The 20,574-nt window shown below is 37.1% G+C and overlaps 1 protein-coding gene across 1 annotated transcript; it reads right to left on the reverse strand.

Annotated features, from left to right (window-relative positions):
• Window positions 1-660: 660 nt before the first annotated feature.
• On the reverse strand, window positions 661-15,190 carry LOC144651204 (uncharacterized). The gene is made up of 10 exons (XM_078511113.1): window positions 15,113-15,190; window positions 11,862-12,297; window positions 11,011-11,055; window positions 10,076-10,290; window positions 9,444-9,533; window positions 8,005-8,350; window positions 7,294-7,632; window positions 5,475-5,663; window positions 3,643-3,855; window positions 661-1,063 (listed from the first exon to the last, which is right to left on the reverse strand). The coding sequence occupies exons 2-10, from the start codon at window positions 12,283-12,285 to the stop codon at window positions 705-707; spliced, it is 2,220 nt and encodes a 739-aa protein (XP_078367239.1). The 5' UTR covers window positions 12,286-12,297; window positions 15,113-15,190; the 3' UTR covers window positions 661-704.
• Between the last annotated feature and the right edge of the window lie 5,384 nt (window positions 15,191-20,574).

Raw genomic sequence — 20,574 nt, forward strand, 5'->3', positions numbered from 1 at the left:
GCTTTGTGTAATTATTTATTAATTCAGAATATAAAGGCTGTAGATCAAGTGAGCTTTTTAATCTAAAAATCTGTCTGAAACGCACTGCGATTGGTTCCACATATTCACTAATTCAAATAGAGATCAATATGGTTTCATAAACATATAATTGCTTTAAAATACGAAGACCCATTACATGGGAGAGTGTCTAAATTGGTCCAGGTTTTATAATAATGAAAGCCGGCCGGCCAATGTCGGAGACGAGCTAAACTGCCGGTAAAGTTCGGAATTCGGCTGCGATGAAGGCTAATACAATATAGGTCCGAGCAGTCAATTTTAGGTGGGGGAGGAATCAGCACTGGAGGCCAAGTTGGTCGTTGGTCTTCGAATCCGGCATACTGACACGATCGATCACCTTAGTATCTATATCAAGCAGAAAAGGTTTGGAAAACGACGCCAGGGATTTTCACGAGTCCCAGCTAAAAAAACGGACACTTTTCAATCCCTAAACGTATTTAAACTTTTCCGCTGAATAATCTTTAGATATTAAAGATTTTTTGCTCGAACTTGGATATCTGATCCGCAGAAATTTTGAATTTCCGTCTATATGGAACACAGTCGCCGAGTTTGCTTTAATTTTTAGAAACAGTTTTATAGTGAATCGAATGGCACTCAACAATACGCTTTGAAGCGCCGTTTATTCATTCATTTCACGTACATTTCATTCATCGTACTGGACAATCATTTATTATTTTGCACACAAACGGAAGCTTGACGTCGTTGACTTGAGCTTCCCATGAGCCATCTCTGCTCATAGAGACGTAGTTTTGGTCATCGGTCACATCTGGTTCCCAGTCTCCATAATCCACCTCAGTGCCATCGTACCAAATCCATGGCCTGTTCTGCACGGTCCTTCGCTTCAAGCCAATCCAAACGCGAGGTGTTTTACCCATCTTGTTCTTGACAATAGTGTTTTCATCTATGCTGTGGATGCTGACCAAATGCCCTTCCTCTTCCAAGCACCTTCTCTCCGCGGTTCGTGCCTTGACAGCATTGTCAACAAACTTGTAAGTTACGAATTCATCTACAGAAGAGTCAAGAATAAAACAAAACTGAGATTTATGAAACTTATCTAACTTATTTGACAAACATATATCTTGCTAATATACACCTAATTGCAATAAAGTTGTCATAGAAAAATGAAAAAGGAAAAAGGGAAATAGGAATTATTAGCGTAGTTTAATAACTGATAGCATTTACAGAAAACTCACGAGTTTTAATATGCACACATCGAGTCCACTTTTTATGATGTAACAAGATAAATAAATTTATTCGTATTTTGACTCCATTTGTACAATTTAATTTCATGCATGCGTTTATAGCTAATTCCTATTTGACTTTTTTCCTTTTTTCTATGACAACCTTACTGCAATTAGGTGTACCTAAAGCATATTTTCAGTCAACTCGCTCTAAGACGTACGGACACATTCGGGACCAGCCGCAACTGTCCGTCTTGGAAAGGTGTCCGTCTTGTAGAGAGTCGAGGTACTAATGACACCAGTAATTCTGAGATAATAAAGCTGCCTTTGCACAATGTAAAAAGCCTTTGCAAACTGCAACAAGACTAAAATAATAAAAGGACCGTATTCGTTTGTTAAAGCAAAAATTGAGAGCGTCTACAAACTGTAATACTGTAAGTAGAAAACGACCTCTTTAGTGCCCATACACGTAGGTAAAGAAGTAATCCTTTAAAGCGTCATTGTTTTCGCTTAGTAAGCTTGGTATACACGCATTCTCAGGGAGCTGACTAATTTTGCTCTAGGTCGATACGAAGTTTGGAAGTATTCTCACTAATAAAACATGATAAAAACACTTCTCAAGTGTCCGTTAATGATTTCAGAGAGGTTTCTGTCTTATAGGGAGTTTAGTTACACTGAAAAACGGCAGGGACCATTACCTTAGCAAAACTGGTGAAATGTTCAATTAACTGTCTTCCGTGGCGTCCCCACTCCACCCCCGCTTTATGTCTCGATCAAAATCTTGTTTTGGTTTTCCGCTGCACGCTGTGATTTTAGGAATGAACGTTTATTCGTTTGTCTGCGATATACACCTCAAAGAGATTCTCTCGTGAGATAAACGAATAAACGCTCATTCCTATCTTACACCACGATGAACAATATCACATCTTTAATGACAGGAATAAATTACCTTCTTCCTTCAAATTTGACACTGAAACGTTGACTAAACCATTTCTTGTGATTTTGCTTTGTCGTGCAATCAAAGAGAAATATGATACTTAATGGAAAGGCCTTTGAATTCCTTTGACTATAGTCAACCTTATGCAACGCTTTAAGAAAGTTTTCAATGCGTTCAGACGAAGGAAATTAAAGCCACAATTTGACAACGACTAAGCTTCACCGTCTGAGGGTTAAAAAATTCCTTCCAAACTAAGTTTACTTGTCTTCTTCTTTAACTTCGAAACGAAGTCAATGAAAGAACCTGGATATGGGGGTGCAGGGGTAGTGTATAAGTTAGAGCCCTTTCCATTCCCACCAGTGTGGCCCGCGTTTATTTCCCGGACCCGGCGTCATATGTGGGTTGAGTTTGTTGCTGGTTCTCGTCCTTGATCCGAGGGTTTTTCTCCGGGTTCTACGGTTTTCCTTCCTCCAAAAAACCAACACTTCTAAATTCCAATTCGATCTGGAATCAGAGGGCCACAGATTTGACAGTCGAAAGACTGTTATGTGCTACCCTCGTAAAACAAATTTTATTTATTTATTTATTTATTTATTTATTTATTTAGGGGCAACCGCACAAACAAGATAGTGACAATCATTTTTGTGATTTTCGTGGTTATTTCACTGTTATTGACTCTCCGAGATCACCCGTTTACATGTAGCTAGAAAATACAATGAACGCCACATCCATGAAAGAGGAAACGTAGAGCGGTGCTACTTCTTCGGGGAGTGTCACGGAGACAACACTGAGCGGGATGTCCTCTTTGAGACGTGTGCCCGTGTGAATGTCATGTTTGAGAGAAAAAATATGCAATTACAGAGCAATGTATGGGCGCGTTGCACAGAATCGCTAATTTCTTGACTCTTGAAAGAACCGCACCAAAAACAAAAATCTAGGGTTATTAAGAGTCATACAGAGATACTTCATGCCAATTTTTAGACTGAAAGGTGTAATATTCGAGCCGTAGAATTATTTAATCGCAGAAATGATTTACATAATTACAGAGCAATGTATCGGTACATCACATAATCGCAAATTTCTCAACACTTGAAAGATTTTTATCAAAAACAAAAATGTAGGGTTATTAAGAGTCACACAGAGATACTTTATGCCAAATTTTGGACTGAAAGGTGTTATATTCAAGCCGTAGAATTATTTAATGTTACTTATTTCATTATTAATTACAGAGCAATGTATGGGCACGTTGAACAGAATTGCTAATTTCTCGGCTCTTGAACGTTTTTCATCAAAAACAAAAATGTAGGGTTATTAGGAGTCATACAGAGATACTTCATGCCAAATTTTTGACTGAAAGGTGTAATATTCGAGCCGTAGAATTATTTAATCGTACTTAATTATTTAATTTTATTTATTTTATATCTTGTTTGTGTAATTATAGCTTGTCACTGTCATTATTATACCAACCGTTCGCCATTTTCTCGTAGTAGCAGTAACTTAGCTCCAGTATTTCATTTGAAGCTTTTCCCGCAGGCTTGATGACACCAGTGATAGTTGAAGTTGGCATATCATCTAGAGGTATTATAGGAGTTGCTGTTTCAAAAGCCAGTTTTGTTTCCTTTGCCCCACAGACCTTCTGACATGGTTGTCCATGGACGTTACTGAGTATAAAGGGATTTTCTGTGGATTTAAGGAGAGAATTGAGCTCAAAGCGATATAATAATAATAATTCTCCAAAATGTAATATCTTACAATGACTGAAATGCTGAAACAACTCCATTAAAAGTTTCTTTTTTGAGCGTCGCTCTACAGTGCAGTCCGATGGGGACCCGATCATATGTTTTCTCGTTCTAGGTAAATTTTGGGAGTTCAAGTTTTAGGTCTATTGATCATGAGATATATTTTGCTGATAGTGACGACTTCATTTGTATCTGCCCGTACCCACCCTTGTCAGTACTACTGACGAACTCGTCACTTAAAGGACTTGCAATTTTGTGCGTTTTTTTGTAAATTTTACATTTGCTGTGATTTTTCATTTTTTTTTTAATTTTATAGATAGTTATTCATTATATTTTAAGTATTTTTAACATTTTTAACACTTAATGTATAGGTTTTACTACCTTTTTTTGTTTTAACACATTTATTTTTTAAAGCGCCATAAGCTTTTTGGGGATGGCGCTATATAAATAAAGTAATTATTATTATTATTATTATTATTATTATTATTATTATTATTATTATTATTATTATTATTATTATTACGTATTACTAATGTACGTATGTATGTACGTAATTACGTATGTAACGTATGTACGCAAGCCGAGTTATGGAGGTGGAACAAGCCACGTTCACGCCGCTGGTGTTCACCACTACAGGTGGTATGGCACCTGAGTGTCAAGTCTATCACAAGCGACTAGCGGAACTCCTATCAGTCAAGAAAGGCGAGGATTACTCGACTACGATGTCTTGGATAAGAACCAGAGTCTCATTTGCCATTCTGAGAAGATCCTTCTTATGCTTAAGGGGATCGCGTTCATTGAGGAGAGTAAATCTCAACATCAATGAGATGGACTTTGACATTGAAAGAGGACTTGCAGGACTTTAGATTTTGATATTCATTTTTTTTACAAGAATTTTATTATTCGATTATTATGATAATTTATTATATATAAAGAGAGAATAATGTGAATAGAATTTTTATATGAAATAATTATGATATAAACGAAAATTGGGTTTTATGGGCAAGGGTATGTAAAAAGTTATATGTTTTGTAAATAATTCACCTCAATTTTTTATATTATAACTTGTGTACATAGAAGCTTAGAGCATGTAAAAGCTTTCAGAGTGTTATTATGTAGGTTAAGGCTATTGACATGTTAATTGAAATTATCTCATGGGAAAAACTTGTAGAAAAACAAATTTTGTATATTCTCTTTTTAGCCAGCTACACCTACCAGCTACACCATTTAAAATTGTTATTATTATTATTATTATTATCATTATTATTATTATTATTATTATTATTATTATTATTATTATTATTATTATTATTATTATTATTACAATGAGTCAAAATGCACCATTTTTTGAGAAAGTCTAGAGGGAAGAGAAATGCCGAGATTTGTGAGGATATTCCCTATTTTTATGCTTACAAAATCTATTATTATTGATGATTTTTCGCTCCATGTGCTTTACTGTACTACCATTCAGTTTCTGGTCTGGTTTATTAAACTACATCACTTTCTTTCATAAAATACACTGAGAGATAAGGAAAGACATATTCAGTAAGAGATTCTCACCGATTGGTAAATTTATCGGTTTGGAATGAAACCCATCACTTCGACAGCAGTAGGTTATCTCCATATAGTTACCAGCCTGGTATTCCCCATCAGGGACTTCGCCATATTTAACGGGAGTTATTTTTCCATCACCTCTTGAATACGCATACTCTCCTTCATCATCCCACTTCACGGAGGCGGTTTCAAATTCTGTCGATTAAATACCCTTTGAATTATTATGGCAAAAAGATCAAGCTTAATGTTCAAGTCTAGTGGCCCATTAGTCCGGAGCTTTTCCTGGTTTCAGTAGCATGAAGCGACTAGGAATATATTTCTACTTCCCTCTGGATGAGATGCTAGTCCATCACAGGCTTAATGTATTATTTAGCAATTGTTGAGTGAGGCTGAGTAACATACGAAAGCCGAATTCAGTAATTTTTTTATTATTCATTCAAAATATTTCCAGAGCTCTAAAAAAAAACAAAATGCATTTAAATGGGGTCTCACTTCAGCATAGAATTTCGCAAAACCGTGGCCAATTTCTCCGCTGTTGCTGTACTTTGGATGTTTTTCTCCTGAAGATAAGGTTTAAAAATCAAGTGACTTCCCTTCGCTCAAATTTAGTTTCATAAAAGCAAATTACATTCAGCCTGGCCTCCCGACAAGCAAAAATTTTCTTCCCATACGCCGGTGATTATAAAAAATTCACTTTCAAGTCTTTCCTTCTGGCTATTGAATAAAAACGTTAACACCAACATTAGTAAGACATTCGATATAAATTGCTGTTGACAAGTGCATAGAGTGAAGATAAAAATCAGTATAACATGGTATAAAATAACAGTGCATGGCATTTGATGTTAGCCATTCTTAATATTTTTTAAAAAATATATTATGATCAAAGATGGTCTTTAAGGGGGGGGGGGGCGGAGTAGAAAGGGGTGGGTCATGTTGTTCTTAGTTTTGATCTGCACATAGGGGGTGGGACATCTTAGTGACTTTAAACTGTTATAGTTACAAGAAAATGCCCAGTGGTGTACATCAGTATAAATTGATAAATTTCTTGACGTGAGCAGTTTTATGTATTTTTAGCGATTTCAGAAGGCCCGAATATAAAACTTTCCTGGGGGAGCATGAATCCCCGGACCACCCTAGATGGCTTGTGATCATAACATCGGTTTTGCAATTTGATGAACTTGCTCCAGCCCCCACTTTTCCAATTGCCTCGGCCCACCCCACAGTGCGTATTGACCAGTCCCTAAAGGATTAAATCAATGAATAACAACATTATCTGGAAATATTTAAGCTATTTAGCAAATCGTCAACAAATCAGCATTTGTCAAAAGCATGGTACAAAGTAACCAGACATTGCATCCGGCCTAAAGAAACTTTTTCTCTAAAAAAAGAACATTTGCAAAAAAAAAAAAAAAAGTTCGAGCAAGCCGAAAATTCCCCACCCCACCCCCTATCACTTTTTTAATGGTCCGTCCCTTAGCCGGGGATTGTAGTAATCTCGTTCCCAGATCTTGCTTCGTCCTAAAGAGATCTGAGAACGAGATTAGGATTGTAAACCAATCCAAAAATATATATCGAATGAATAATAATATTAATTTTTATAGATATGCTCTTAGGCAAACATGTTTGCCGAGACTTCAGCTTTCCAAAATTCAACAAAGCAGTCAGTTTACAGACACTTATTAACTTTGCGTCAAAAGTAAGCTAATAAATTGTTTCACTTGCGCTGTGATGTTTGAACTTTGAAACATAATGTTGTGGAGGCAAAAGTGAAAATATTGACATGGGATACGCTGCAAGCTATATTAGCCTCTGTTTTAAAACTTACTTGGGGGACATTTTTCTTGAAGGAGATTTTTGCTCTTTTTGAGAATGCAATATCTGCCAGGCGGCCACTGAGGAGGACTGAAGTATTCACTGCTTGGGTCTTCTGTCTTACTGCAGAATGAGAATTTTACTCCCAACCTATAACGTTGACCCTCAAATCCAATCATACTCAGTGACTTTGCAGGTGGCACAGGCCAGATCCCTCGATTCTGATTTGTCACACTGCCTTCACTCCACTGGAACCCAGTCCCTTGTGGACAAACATTGGCGTCATTGCTCTTAGCGGTATAGAGTGAAAAATACCCGACTGGCCAGGCCAGAGGAAGCTTCATCGGGTTATCTGTAGAAGAATTGTGCATATTTAGTTATACGATTACTACTGGTACTAGCGCATTTACATACACAAACAAAATTGTCTTGTTTGTCCTGTTGTCTTGGATTTCTCTTTCCCACAATTTCCTTTGGTCTAAAATAAAGAAAAACAGCGTGGCTAAGAAACATCCTCTTGCTTTCAACTAAGACTCACAAAAGACACCCTACCTTCGTCTACTTAGGAACATGGATGTCCTTCTAGAATCTAGAAGTCACTCTGCTTTCACCAAAAAAAAACGAGCTTTCACCTAGAATACATTACAGAATGGACACTGTTTGCTCCTAGAACACGGGAAAAAGCCCCTGATTTCGCCAATTTCAATTCGTTATTTAGTCATACCTTTAGCCCTTTTGACTTTCATTCTCTTGGGGTAATCCTTTATTGCTTTGATAATGTTCTTCTTTTGCTTTGGTAATTTTACTTTGCTCATTCTTTTGCATGGTGATCGTTTTTTCTTTTTAAGTTCATCTAAATTTCCCCAAAACTTCTCATCTAGTGTTTCTTCAATGCTCATGAGCTCCATCTGAATTGGCACAGGTAAGGTGTCTCCACCAACCGTATAAGTATCTCCTTCTTCTCCAAACTCCTTGTTCGTCTCCTCTGATTCCTCAAAGTTGTTAACATCGACGCTGACTTCTCCGGTAACTCCTGCGTACCCAGCAGACACAGAGACACTGCCACCGACCTTAAAAAATTAAAGCCAGGTTTGCACGGGCATTTTTTTGTGACAAATAGATTTGATCGTGTAGATGGCACAACAATTATTTGTCAACTGTTTAAAGTTTAGTGCCCTAGTTATGACTTTGGACAGCAGAGATACGCACAGAGATGCGCGCGTACAGTCCAGTTGAAGATTTGGAGATTGGGTACCACATATGTCTGATGCAATATTTGCCACATTTTATGTGACGTGTTGTCTATACACAAGCAATTTTTCGTATGTGACAAGTTTTATTTGTTACATAAAAGCTAGTACGCCAGCTTCTCAGCAAATATATTTATCAAATAAAAATTGTCCAGTTTTCTTCTTCTACATAAGCCGATAAAGTTTTCACATAAAAATTGCCCGTGTAAACTGGCCTTACCAAGAGTGGTATTTTTATGGTCAGATTTTTATTAGATTAATGTTTAGATGGGTTTGCTTGCATCAATAAACATATTAATTATGTACTACATTGAATACGTAAACTTAGTTCCATTCTGAAAAGAAAATAATTATTCCACTGCACTGCCCGGCAAGCTCTCTGGTGGAACCCACATGGAAGCAGATGAAGAGGGAGACAACCTAACAGCTAAAGCCGTGGGATATGGAACGCGCTATAAAGTTGAAGAACTACACCTGGACGCAGAAGGAACGCCTGGCCAGAGACAGGGCGATTGGAGAAGTTTTGTCAGTGGCCATATAGCCCAGTGCTCCGAAATGAAGTAGAAAAGCTTTAGTTTCACTCATTCTAGATTTCTGATTAGTTGAACGACGGGTTATGTTCCAGTATAAAGAGAATGACAATATTTCATGACATTTGGCAAGTAAACTCTTCGATGTGACGAAGTAAGTGTTTTTTACCGCGATGTAAAAAAATGGCTGATTAAAATTACTTTGAAGTGAGCTAACGTTCACTGCCACGCGCTTCTCATGGTGCAGTATTTTATCACCTTATTACTGCGCGTGCTCACGAAATAATCTTTGAATATAATATTCCCACTTTACTACTATTTCAACTGCGCAGCTTTTCCAGGCTTTATGAGATAAATTTGTCTTCAAGTTTCATTATACTTACATTTTCTGAGGCAAAACTCATAAACTCTTGGAGAGTACTTGTGAATCTTGTAATTGTCTTTTTTCCCAATATCACTCTAATAACAACGTGCTGAAAAGAAAAGAGGTTATCCGGGTCAAGTAATTGATTGTAAGACCACATAGGAAACAGATTCTCACTTTAAGCTCTGTACATGTGGCCCAGACCTGATATTTTTTTCAAAAAAAAAATTAGTAAATTAAAAATTGATCCAACTTAAACCTGGAGAGGTAGCTCCTGAGACTCTGAGACCTGAGACTCTTTTACGGCAGATCAACGTATTCACTAGCTTCGGCGTTTTCATGGCAACCGGTTTTTGGCAGCTTTGTTTGCAAAATTCACAAGCTTTGTTTGGCAAATTTAATAAATAAAGAAATGTTAATTCCCTCTATGAGACATGCCTGCAGGGAATCATGGCTGTTGTATTCAGCGTTGTCAAATCCCACGCATGTTTACCGAACACAACTATACATGTACCATGATTCCCCGTAGGTGTGTCTCATAGAGGGAATTACATTGGCCATTCAAAGAAATTTACGGAGTTTTCTTTGGTCAATGCGTTTTACTGCAATATTAAACAAGGATAATAATTGCGTTCCGGAAAGACAGCTTACCGTTCCCCATTCTTCCAGAAACTTAAAATATTCATCGCCTTTTCTGTATTTGATAGGTAACTGACAAACTGAATAGGCAAACTCATCATCGAGAGTCCATCCTTCGACTGGCACTAATCCCAGTCTGTACCTTGCTACCCCTTTGTTGCATATTTCAGTACAGTCTCGGTACACAGTCTCCCCTTTGCTAGTGCTTTTAGACACCTTCTTATATTCTGAAGAAAGAAGTACTTAATATTAGTTACTTTTTACTCGCGACTGCTTAAGTTGAAAATTTGGTAAAATGCTAGAAAGCAAGAAGTGGCAAATAAAAGGTTTTCACGACAAACTTTAAAGGTAGAACTACCTTGTACAGTATAATAAACAGCACCACATGAAAGTACTGCACAAAAGCTTTTACACATGCACACTATAGCCTATGATGCACAGACTAAAACGTAGAGTTCAAACAGAAGCCATCAGTATAGGTTGTTAAAAATTAAATAAAATAAGTCGTCAAAGGTTGATTGAAAACCTTGTCCAACGCAACATAGTAAACAGCCACATAGACTTACATACATACATAGACTTTATTTCCTCTCGAATTTTATAGTAGCTTTATATATAACATTTGTATTGTAGCTAATATCTTAAAGAATTATAATAAAAAATAAAAAATAATAAAAAAGTTTAAATGTAAAATGCGAAAATAATTGTAAATGTGTCTAAACAAAACTCATTCCCTGAATGCTCCTTTTAAACTCTGTAAAGACACTTGTTCTAATACAGTCAGGTAACGCATTCCATTGTTTAGCTGAGAAGTATGAAAAAGAACTAAGGCCAAAGCTCGTTGTTCTAGGCTTACAAAGGGACAAAATGTTGCTTAATAGCAACATTTGAGTTGTCCCAGTTCCAAAGTGCCAGTAAAAGTGAAAGCAGTTCGTGTTCCTACTTACTTGAACTCAAGCTGAAGGCAAAATCAAACAAGCCCTCATAGCCACCTGGTTGAGTAAAATAGCACAAATTGTAATCATTTAAAAACAGTTTGTCTGTAGTAACAACCATTTCAGAAATTAACATTTCTCATTTCTATTTCAATAAAACTGAACGTGGATGTGAGGTGAAAAATGTACAGGTTGTTTGTCAACTGCTCATGCTTTGATGGTTGATTGACAATTTTTGGCGCCAAGCTGATGATTTGACCGTGTTTTTAAATAAAGATTATCCATCTATCCATCCATCCAAATAAAGATTATCCATTCATCCAATGGCCAAACCAGGCCGCTTTCCTGCCGAATCGAATATTTAAAAACAGAATATATCAATAACGCAAAAATTGCTCTCTTAGGCTACATTCATTATGTATCCTACAGGGGGGCAGAGGATTTTAGGGGGGGGGTTCTCAAATTTTTAGAGCAGAAAAAGGGGGGATATGAAAATTGTTAAATATCTACTGGAGGGATGCTGTAAGATTTGTAAGATTCTGTCTAGCTTTTGTAATAGTTTTAAAAAAGTGAAAAAAGAAATGATAAGTACAGCAGCTTCTTTCAAGGATTGTAAGCAACAAGGGTACCTCTATTATTCTGAGAGACTATAGAAGCTATTTGAAGTTTTCAAGTAGTGTGCCTGGCCTGTAGATGTAATGTTTCGATACAGCATAGAAAGTAAAACATCTAAAATGGAAACATTTAATGCAACCTCAGTCTAAGCAGTGCAACTTTATTGAATTAACGAATGCAAAAGAAAACAATGTAATTCTCTGCCCCCCCCCCCTCCCCTGTAGCATACATAATGAATGCAGCCTTACCTTTCGCTGTAACATCGACGTTCAATTTCTCTTGATAGCGTTTTGTTCCACCAAAGATCTTAGCTGACTTCGTCATGCGACACACTTGTTGTGGTTCATAGCAAATCTGGTCTGGGACTTTGCCTTCGGGACCTGTTAACTTTAAAATTTTCCTGGACTTGTCAAGTCCCGGATCAGCTCCGTCTTTCGCATCACCACCCTCAGGGTTTCCCTCGAGCAAGTTGTACTTTACGCCAATGTACCCCAGTCCTTTCGGACTTTTGTCTCGTTGGCAGTACGAGCGTGAAGGATCTTGGACCCTATCAGACTGTGGCTCTTCTCCTGAAATTTCAGGGTCTTCATGGTTTGGAAGTGCACAGGAATACCACGGACACAGGACAGTGAAAAGAAGTAAACCGCCAAATGTTATTAAGGATGGCCTCATTTTCTAGTGTACCTGTAAAAAAATAAATAAATGTTGATCTTGATTTCAAAAAAATATGTTAAAGCTGAAGAAAGTTTGACTTCGTATTAAACATATTTTACAGTTTTAGGAAAAATTAATAGCAAATTAAATAAAAGACTTGAAGTTATGTGACTTTTTAACTTGATGAGAAATACTTTGAGCTTGAACCTTGAGGGTAAAGAGATTCAGAAATATCAAGAAAAAAATTTCTTTGATCAAATTATCGGCCATACAGCTATCTAAAAATGACCGCATCGAAATAAATTTATCGTCTGTTTTAATGTACTATTTATTGGAAACGTTGGTTTTAAAATACTAACCCTGAAGGAGAATTTTGACAAATAAATTTTTTTGCGAAATTGTGCCACGATATAATCTTTTAATTCTTAAAGCAGATCCAAAAGTTATTATTATTATACTTAACCCTTTAAATCCTAACAACGCATATGTGCGTTGAAAATACCAGCAGTAATTAAAAAATCTGCAGCTTTCACATATCTGGACAATTGATAGTAATGAGCCCTCGTTATGGCAAAGTGATAATTTTCAGAGCTTTAAAAGCCAACTTACTGACTACAGCTCCAGATTTCCGTTGTATATGGTTGTTTGTTCTGCAGCAAATCCGAAAATGCCCGTTTTCTACTTCATGGGACAACAACAAAAAACGCACATCTTTGTCTCCAATTTTTTTAATGAAAAAATAATTCCGAATCCAAAAGTGTACATTTGCAGCAAACTTCAAACCTATTTCTTTCCGTTCACTGAGAAAACTTCTCATCAATCTTTCAGCAGACTGAGCAATTACCCTTCGATTAGAGCAATGCTTGCAAAACCTGTAATTTCCTTATTGGTGACCGAAAGGAATGCCTGGGTAATACAGCCATTTCGACGAAATGCAAGTCCACTCACCTCTATTTCATACATTTTTTATAAGGCGAGCCACAAAAGAAATACTGCACCGAACGCATTCTTTGGAAATCAAAAGTTGTCCAAATTGCCTTGGCAGGTCTCGGAATCCATCCACAGAACGGCCAGAGAGACAACTTAACTCATGAACCACCATGTTTCGATACAAATGTTTTTGGCGTTCCAATCACCGTCAAATCATCTCTCACCTCTGGTTTCTTTCAGAAGTTTGCCTCTACCCAGCATTCTAGCTTAATGATGCCAGCCTGGGGGCTTCTGCAGTGGAAAATGACTCGAAAAAACACTTATAAACGAAATATTCGCCAGATTCGAGCCCGTATGCTCGCTTACCAAGAAGGCCGGCAACGGCTGAATGCTGACGTCACAATGAAAATTTGAGCCCTCAGTGTTTTGAAACAGCACAAATTTTTACTTGAGCTTCTTATATGCAATCACGAAATTCGACAGATTAGCTTAGGCCCAGAAAACTGCTTTAAAAATACCAGAACCTTAGGATTTTAAGGGTTGAAAGGCCTAGAAAATGCGTTTGAGAAGTAAATTTTCTGGGGTCAATATTTATTGCTAAATAATGATTTTGATGGTTCCTTATTGAAGAAGTTTTAAAAGGCTTATTAGTTAACTGGCAGGTGGCAAGGAACATGGTATATAATTTCTCCGAAAATGGAAAAGCAGCGCATGAATTTCAACACTTGTTAGAAAAGAAAACACCTGCCCTTTTTGCTAAAATATTTATTCCTTTAAAAATCTTTTTTAAAATATATAAAAGTCCTTAGCATTCGAAACGTAGAGAAGCAAAACATTTTAGGGAAATCAACACCAATTCAAATTTAAAATGACATTACAAAAAGATCGTTTGTGCATGAAAAACGTATTTCGTTTGATTCGCCGTAAAATATCTTTACCAAAAGAGTAAAAATCAATAGCAACTAAATAGGTCAGTTCGTTAAAATTGAACTTTTCCGCTATCAAATATTGTAACTTTAAGTTGACCTTAGTTGTGTTAAACTTAGACAAAATTGTTAACTAAAAACCCTTATTGTGTGAGAGAGAATGGCTTACCAAATTGGCTCAAAACCTTGTATCTTCCAACATAAAAGAGTTATTCTTTCGTTCAAATCGTGACAAAAGTCCGATTAGTAGTATCTGGTAGGTAGTTTACACTATAATTCTTACTTAAATTGAATACTAACGCATATTTGTAACTTGAACTCGAGTTTACTGTAGCAATTTGCCATAAAAAAAATAAAAAATGTAATTTTTATTGATAGGTTTTTGCTAAGATCACTGATTTTTATCAGCGGATAATTCACAATAAATATATCAAAACATTGTCAGAAAATTGTGTCTCCATCCTGATTTCGTATTCAAAAAACTTGTTCCTTTTTTTGATTAAGTCCGAGAACGTTTCGTTAAAGTCAGATAAAAAAGATTTCCTCGGAAATAACGAGGCGCCCAAATCGCAGAACCAAAATCTTTTCGGACAATATCCAATGAACATACATTGTAAGCCAATTGCCTTAGATTTGGTTCATTTAGAAGAATGTAACTTCTTCCGATTACGAGCCCTCTGATTGTAAAGCTTGTTTTTTTATGTATTAATGTCTTGAGATGTTGAGATGTTTTTACAACTTTAGAACTAGCTTTCACCTTCATATAATGAAGTTTAGAGAGTTTTACCATACAGTACCCTTTTATACAACTAAAATTCATCATTTGGGCCACCCCTATAAAAATTAAGCGTAAAATTCCTTTTGATAATAAGGCCCCGGGAAATAAGGCAATGGTCTATTATAATAACTTTACGATAAATACCTAAACACAATATTCAGACAAGATTCAAACCAGATCAGAGTAATGTAAGGAGAATAGAAATTTGTACCTTTTGTTGTTCAGCAGGGCTGCTTCGAGTGAAGTACCTGAGTACTGTGTGTTTCAGGCAACAAAGGTGAAGATTTTCAAGCTTAAGAAATGATTTCTTAATGATTCAGGTATGCATACATTCACGTGTCTCGTGGCATATCTTGTGAACATGTCAAATAAAAGCCAATCGTAGCAGTTTGCGTGTAAAAAGATACTTCTTTTATCCTCAGGTCATTGTAAACAGAGTATGAATGCATCAATGGAACCACATGAACTCTATTGTTTAAAATAACTCACTGGTTTACCATCATAACAGCTTTTCACAGGAAAAAAAAAGGCATTTAAAAATACAAAAAAAATTAAAAAAATAAAGCCCCACAATAAAAGCAACAGCAACAGGGCGTCAAGTTGTTTCGAAATTATGTGAATTAAATATCCCCCTCAACTTCTCTTTAAACGAACTCCAGACCGTTTTTTTTTAATTGGTTCACACACTGCTTTAAAAGAAGTGTTCTGGCCTTAAATTTCAACTTTCACGCCATCATTGAGTATAGGCGATGAAAATCCCTGGGAACAAACGTGACTTTTTAAAAATGCGTCTGGTAAGACGTTAGTAATTAAGGCGCGCAGCCGTTCATATAGGTTTTTGTTTTTTCATTCTTGCGTTATTTTCTCCATTTGAAATGATAAATTTGTTATGAAATTGTCATGAAAAACCACACCTAAAACAAAAAGAAACAGGTACTTTGTTTTGTGTTAAAAGTGGGAAGTTGTTGCTTTAAAGATAAGATCGGCTTTGTTACGATCAAATATCAACAGTACTGTAGCTAATGTATACATTTGTTGTTCCCTTAATAAAAGGAGAATCGTGCTCTCTAAAAAGGATGATGCTTTAAAGATTCGTTGAAACGTGGAATTAATAAAATGGTATGAGAACATAAAAATATCAAAGAAACAATCCTTTTATCCAAATGTTATTAGAGTTTTGATTAACGAGACAGCATCAAAATCAGTTATGGGCCGCTTCGATTTGTTTAGCTTATTGCAAACTTTGTATTTAAAACGAACGAAGAAAAGCCCCAGTTGGAGACTGGGGAGCAATGGCCGCGTAAAGACGCGTTTCGTGACCGGCTGCAAAACTCACATTTTTACCGGCTTTTTATGGCCGAAACTTTGCGGAAACTAATAGAAAAGAAAAGATTTCATTCTTCATCTTCGGAGGAATCTTCACCTCCACGCCTTTTGTACACGATCGCAAGAAACCAAGAAACAAGAACTCCATTGTGTCAACCAACCACGAGGGTGAGGAGAAAGCGCTGTCAGTGTTCGAAATGTCTGAGACCTTAGACGGGAAGCTGCAAGAGATCCTGACTAAGCTTGAAAAGCTCGATACGATAGAAAAGTCTGTAAAAATCCTCCAAGAAACGCTTTCCAGAATGGGCACGCGAATCCAGTCACTAGAACTCGCGCAAGCCTCGGCGAATCGAGACATCAATGACCTCAAAGAAAGTTTAAATTCCGCGGAAGACCAATACAAGAAAACCACCGAGAGCTTCAAGGGACACAAAGAGCACACCAGCTTAAAATTGTCCGAACTAGTGCAAAAAGAAAGCGAGCTTGAAGACAAAATTGCAGACTTAGAAAACAAGAACCTTTGTTTGGAAGCTTACTCCAGAAGAGAGGATATCAAGTTTGAAAATATCGAAGAGGAGCCTGATCTGAACGAGAGACAAGAAGACACAGAAACGGTGCTTCGTAATTTCCTCGAAGCGGAGCTCGGATACAAAGACGCCAGAAGTGTAGAGATTCAGCGAGTTCACCGTATTAACAGCAAGAAAGATGCAAAACCCAGACCAATTATTGCAAGGTTTTTACGCTACAAAGATTGCGAGCAAATTCTTGCTATGGGCCGCCGCAAAATGTACCAAGACTTGCCCTACAGACGACGAAAGCAAAGGGAAACCTTCAAAACAGCCAGGAGAAACAACATCCTAGCAGCTTTCAGTAAGTCGCAACCTGACAAGCTTTATATAAGAGGGAGGTTATGGCCTATTGGCAAACCTTTTGACTTGAGTTTTCATTAAGCCACTCTAACACCATAGTCTCGCCTTAAAAGAAGCTTTTCAACTTGAGTTTAAAAATACCATAATCGTAGTCAGGCATGATGTAAAATGGTAAAAAGGTAGTTGTCACTGACTAAAATCTAAAAGCGGACGTTTCGGTTAAAAATTACTATAACCTTCTTCAGCGTAAGTTCAAATGGCGTCCAGATGTAAATAAGATGTTTGTCTAGAAAGGCGAGAATCCACTAGCTAGGGATCGGCTAAGATTTTGTAAACCTCCGGAATGTGCACGTGTTCGTTGATAAAGTTCGGTTCACGGATGGAATGCCATGCTTCTAAAAACAGTCTGCGTGACCACTGAGAACAGCGGTCCACAATCTCGACATCGTCGAAATTAAAATCGTGATTAGTTTGCGCGCAATGTTGTGCCAACAGGGAGTTCTTATCACCTGTGAAAACAGCTCTTTTGTGTGTTCTCTTGTTCTGGACCTTAGTGCGCGTGATGTTTGTCCGATATAAACTTTCTCACAATCTTAACAGCTGATTTTGTAAACAACTCCTGTCGATAAATCTTGATCAAACTTATCTTTAGGTTTTTTTAGGATTGAGCCGACGGTCTTTACGGGTTTGTGGGCGGCATTTACGTTGAACTGATTCAAAGTTCTTGCAATTTGTTCCGAGGCTTAAAGGAGGGAAGTGCCACGGTGAAACTATTCCTCTGTGATTTATATTTAACAATTAGACTACGAGCCCGAGTTTTCTATGAGCGATTAGCATAACCACACTGACCTACTATTGGTAATCGCGCAATCTGATTGGCTACACAGGTGCCTACTATCGATCCGTAGAAGGCTCTCGGAGCGCGCGCTTAGTTTTCGCATAATTTTATCAATCAAAACCTTCAATAAATCAATTCTAGTGATATTCTGAGTTTAATAGATCGGTCAGTGGGTTATGCTAACACAATTAGACGGCTCGCTCTCGGTTTCTACCGGCTTTTGATAGTTGACTCGGGGCTTCGCCCCTCGCCAACTATCAGCCGATAGAAACCTCGAGCTTGCCGTCTAATTGTTAAATAGTCAACGAGGCGCAGCCGACTATCGCTCATAGAAAACGAGGGCGAGTAGTCTAATTGTTTTAGTAGAAACTCTAAAGGATTGCAGTCCAAAACCTTTAATATTGTGCACTTTGAAGACAAAAATCAGGAACATTTACCGCTTAAAGAGCTACTCGTTTCGCGCGACTGTTTTCTATCGGCGAATAGAAAACAGTGGGAGAACCAATCAGATTCGCGGATTTCCAATAGAACACAGCTGAGTTTCTACTAATAAATATTAGTAGAAACTCAGCTGTGTTCTATTGGAAATCCGCGAATCTGATTGGTTCTCCCACTGTTTTCTATTCGCCGATAGAAAACAGTCGCGCGCACGAAGCTCTTTAACCGGTAAATTTTCGTGATTTTTTGTCTTCAAAGTGCACAATATTGTACGTTTTGGACTGCAATCCTTTAGAGTTTCTACTAAAACAATTAGACTACTCGCCCTCGTTTTCTATGAGCGATAGTCAACTCGGCTGCGCCTCGTTGACTATTTGCTCATAGAAAACTCGGGCTTGTAGTCTAATTGTTAATTAGAAAATATATCGAAACTCGGAAAATGATGATTGTAAACTTACGTTTAACCTTAAGATGTCATCTGTTGATTTAGCCTTGACCTTGTGCAAGTTTTAATTGTGATATTTAGTATATTTACTCTCCAAGATTGCAATTTCCGATCGTTATTTATCTTTTTATAGCTTAGTTCCGCTCTTAGCTAAGAATTGCAAGCTAAGCGTTATTCCTCCAGAAAATGTATAATTGCAATATGTTCTGTTGTTTATTATGTTGAATTTTAGCGCAAGTATAATTTATAAGTGTTCGCTAGTTTAATAGAATCTTGAGCTCAGAATCATTAATACAATCGTAAAGAACGCTATTGTCCCTCAAAAATTTGAGAATATATTCACAATCAACAATCAAATCCATCGTTATAACACAAGGCATGCAAACTCCTTTTAGTCCGGCGGCTTAGCTCCTAAATTGTGCGATTTTTGATACAAGCATCAAACTTTGCAGGATTACAAGCATTCGCATATTAATCAATTCTTGATATAGTGCCAACGCCAATTTCCTATTTTCAGCTAGTAAACAGCAATGACATTTTCAGCCGAGAGGCCCCTCCCCCACGAAGTACTTCTTCTTGTACTTTTATAAACCTTTTATTGTAGATTTTTATTCATAAATGCAGATGTGAATGCATTAAATTAGCCTTACAATTGTCATTTTTAACCATCTGTTTGATACCAGTAATTTACTAGGAAATTATTGCATGGGAAAAGATTTTTCGTTCTCCGCCCTCTGCTCCCTGGCGTCTTTCGTTTTGCGCTAGCGTCCAGGTCTCTCGCGATCGGTGAAGCGTTAGCTAACAGAAGAAAAATAGGAAAATATAGGGCTGTGAACAGTCTAAATTACAGCATTTCATTCTGAATGTTGTACCTGCGACGTGGTTTCACTACCTGGCATAATAGTATTTGTCTATAAACCAGGACAAACAAATATTTCACGAAATTTAATTGATTTTGACCCTATCCAGACCGGGAGGGGCGGAAAGTGCCAGCGCTGACTTTGAACGTTTATAACTTTTTCAAGTTTTAACCAAACGCTACCAAACTTTGCGAGTTTATCTAAAATTTATCTGGAAATAATTTGGTAGGATAAGTTGTTGTGTCAGGAACTTGACGTCACCATGGCAACGGCATTTTGACAGGCATGTTTTCCCAATTTTGTAATTTTCGTGTTTCTATTAATGAAAAATAATTTTAATGCAATTATTTTCATCCTTTTACGGTTTTTAAGCACAGTTTTATTGATTTTGAGTACTTTGCAGTAATTTTGGGCGGTTTTATGACGTTTTGGAAAAATTTCGAAATCCAAGATGGCGGATCCAAGATGGCGGCTGCTTTGACATTATGATGTAATTGTCACGTGGTATGACGTCATCTTCCCACGCGACGTATACCAAAAGATAGATGTTTGGACATACTATATCTTCTCTAAGTTTCATTGTGATTGCTTAAATATTCTGGAAGTTACGGAGGTCTGAAAAGATAAAAAAAAAACCGGTCTGAATAGGGTTAATAAATTACGGTTTCCATGGAAACCGGTATTTTTCGGGCTTGGCACTATATCTGAAAAAATTTCTGTTGGTGACCACTTTCATTGTGCCAAGTTTCATGCTTGTATCAAAAAGTGCACAATTCGACTAAAATTTCGAGCTAAGCCGCCGGACTATTTCGTCTACCATTATGTAGAACAAATATCCGACAATTCTCCGTATTCTTTCAAGGTCCTAAATTTTTTAATTCTCTTTCACCTGAAATT

This window comes from Oculina patagonica, chromosome 4 (assembly GCF_052425735.1).
Source record: "Oculina patagonica isolate OP01 chromosome 4, crgOcupat, whole genome shotgun sequence".
NCBI classification, from domain to species: domain Eukaryota; kingdom Metazoa; phylum Cnidaria; class Anthozoa; order Scleractinia; family Oculinidae; genus Oculina; species Oculina patagonica.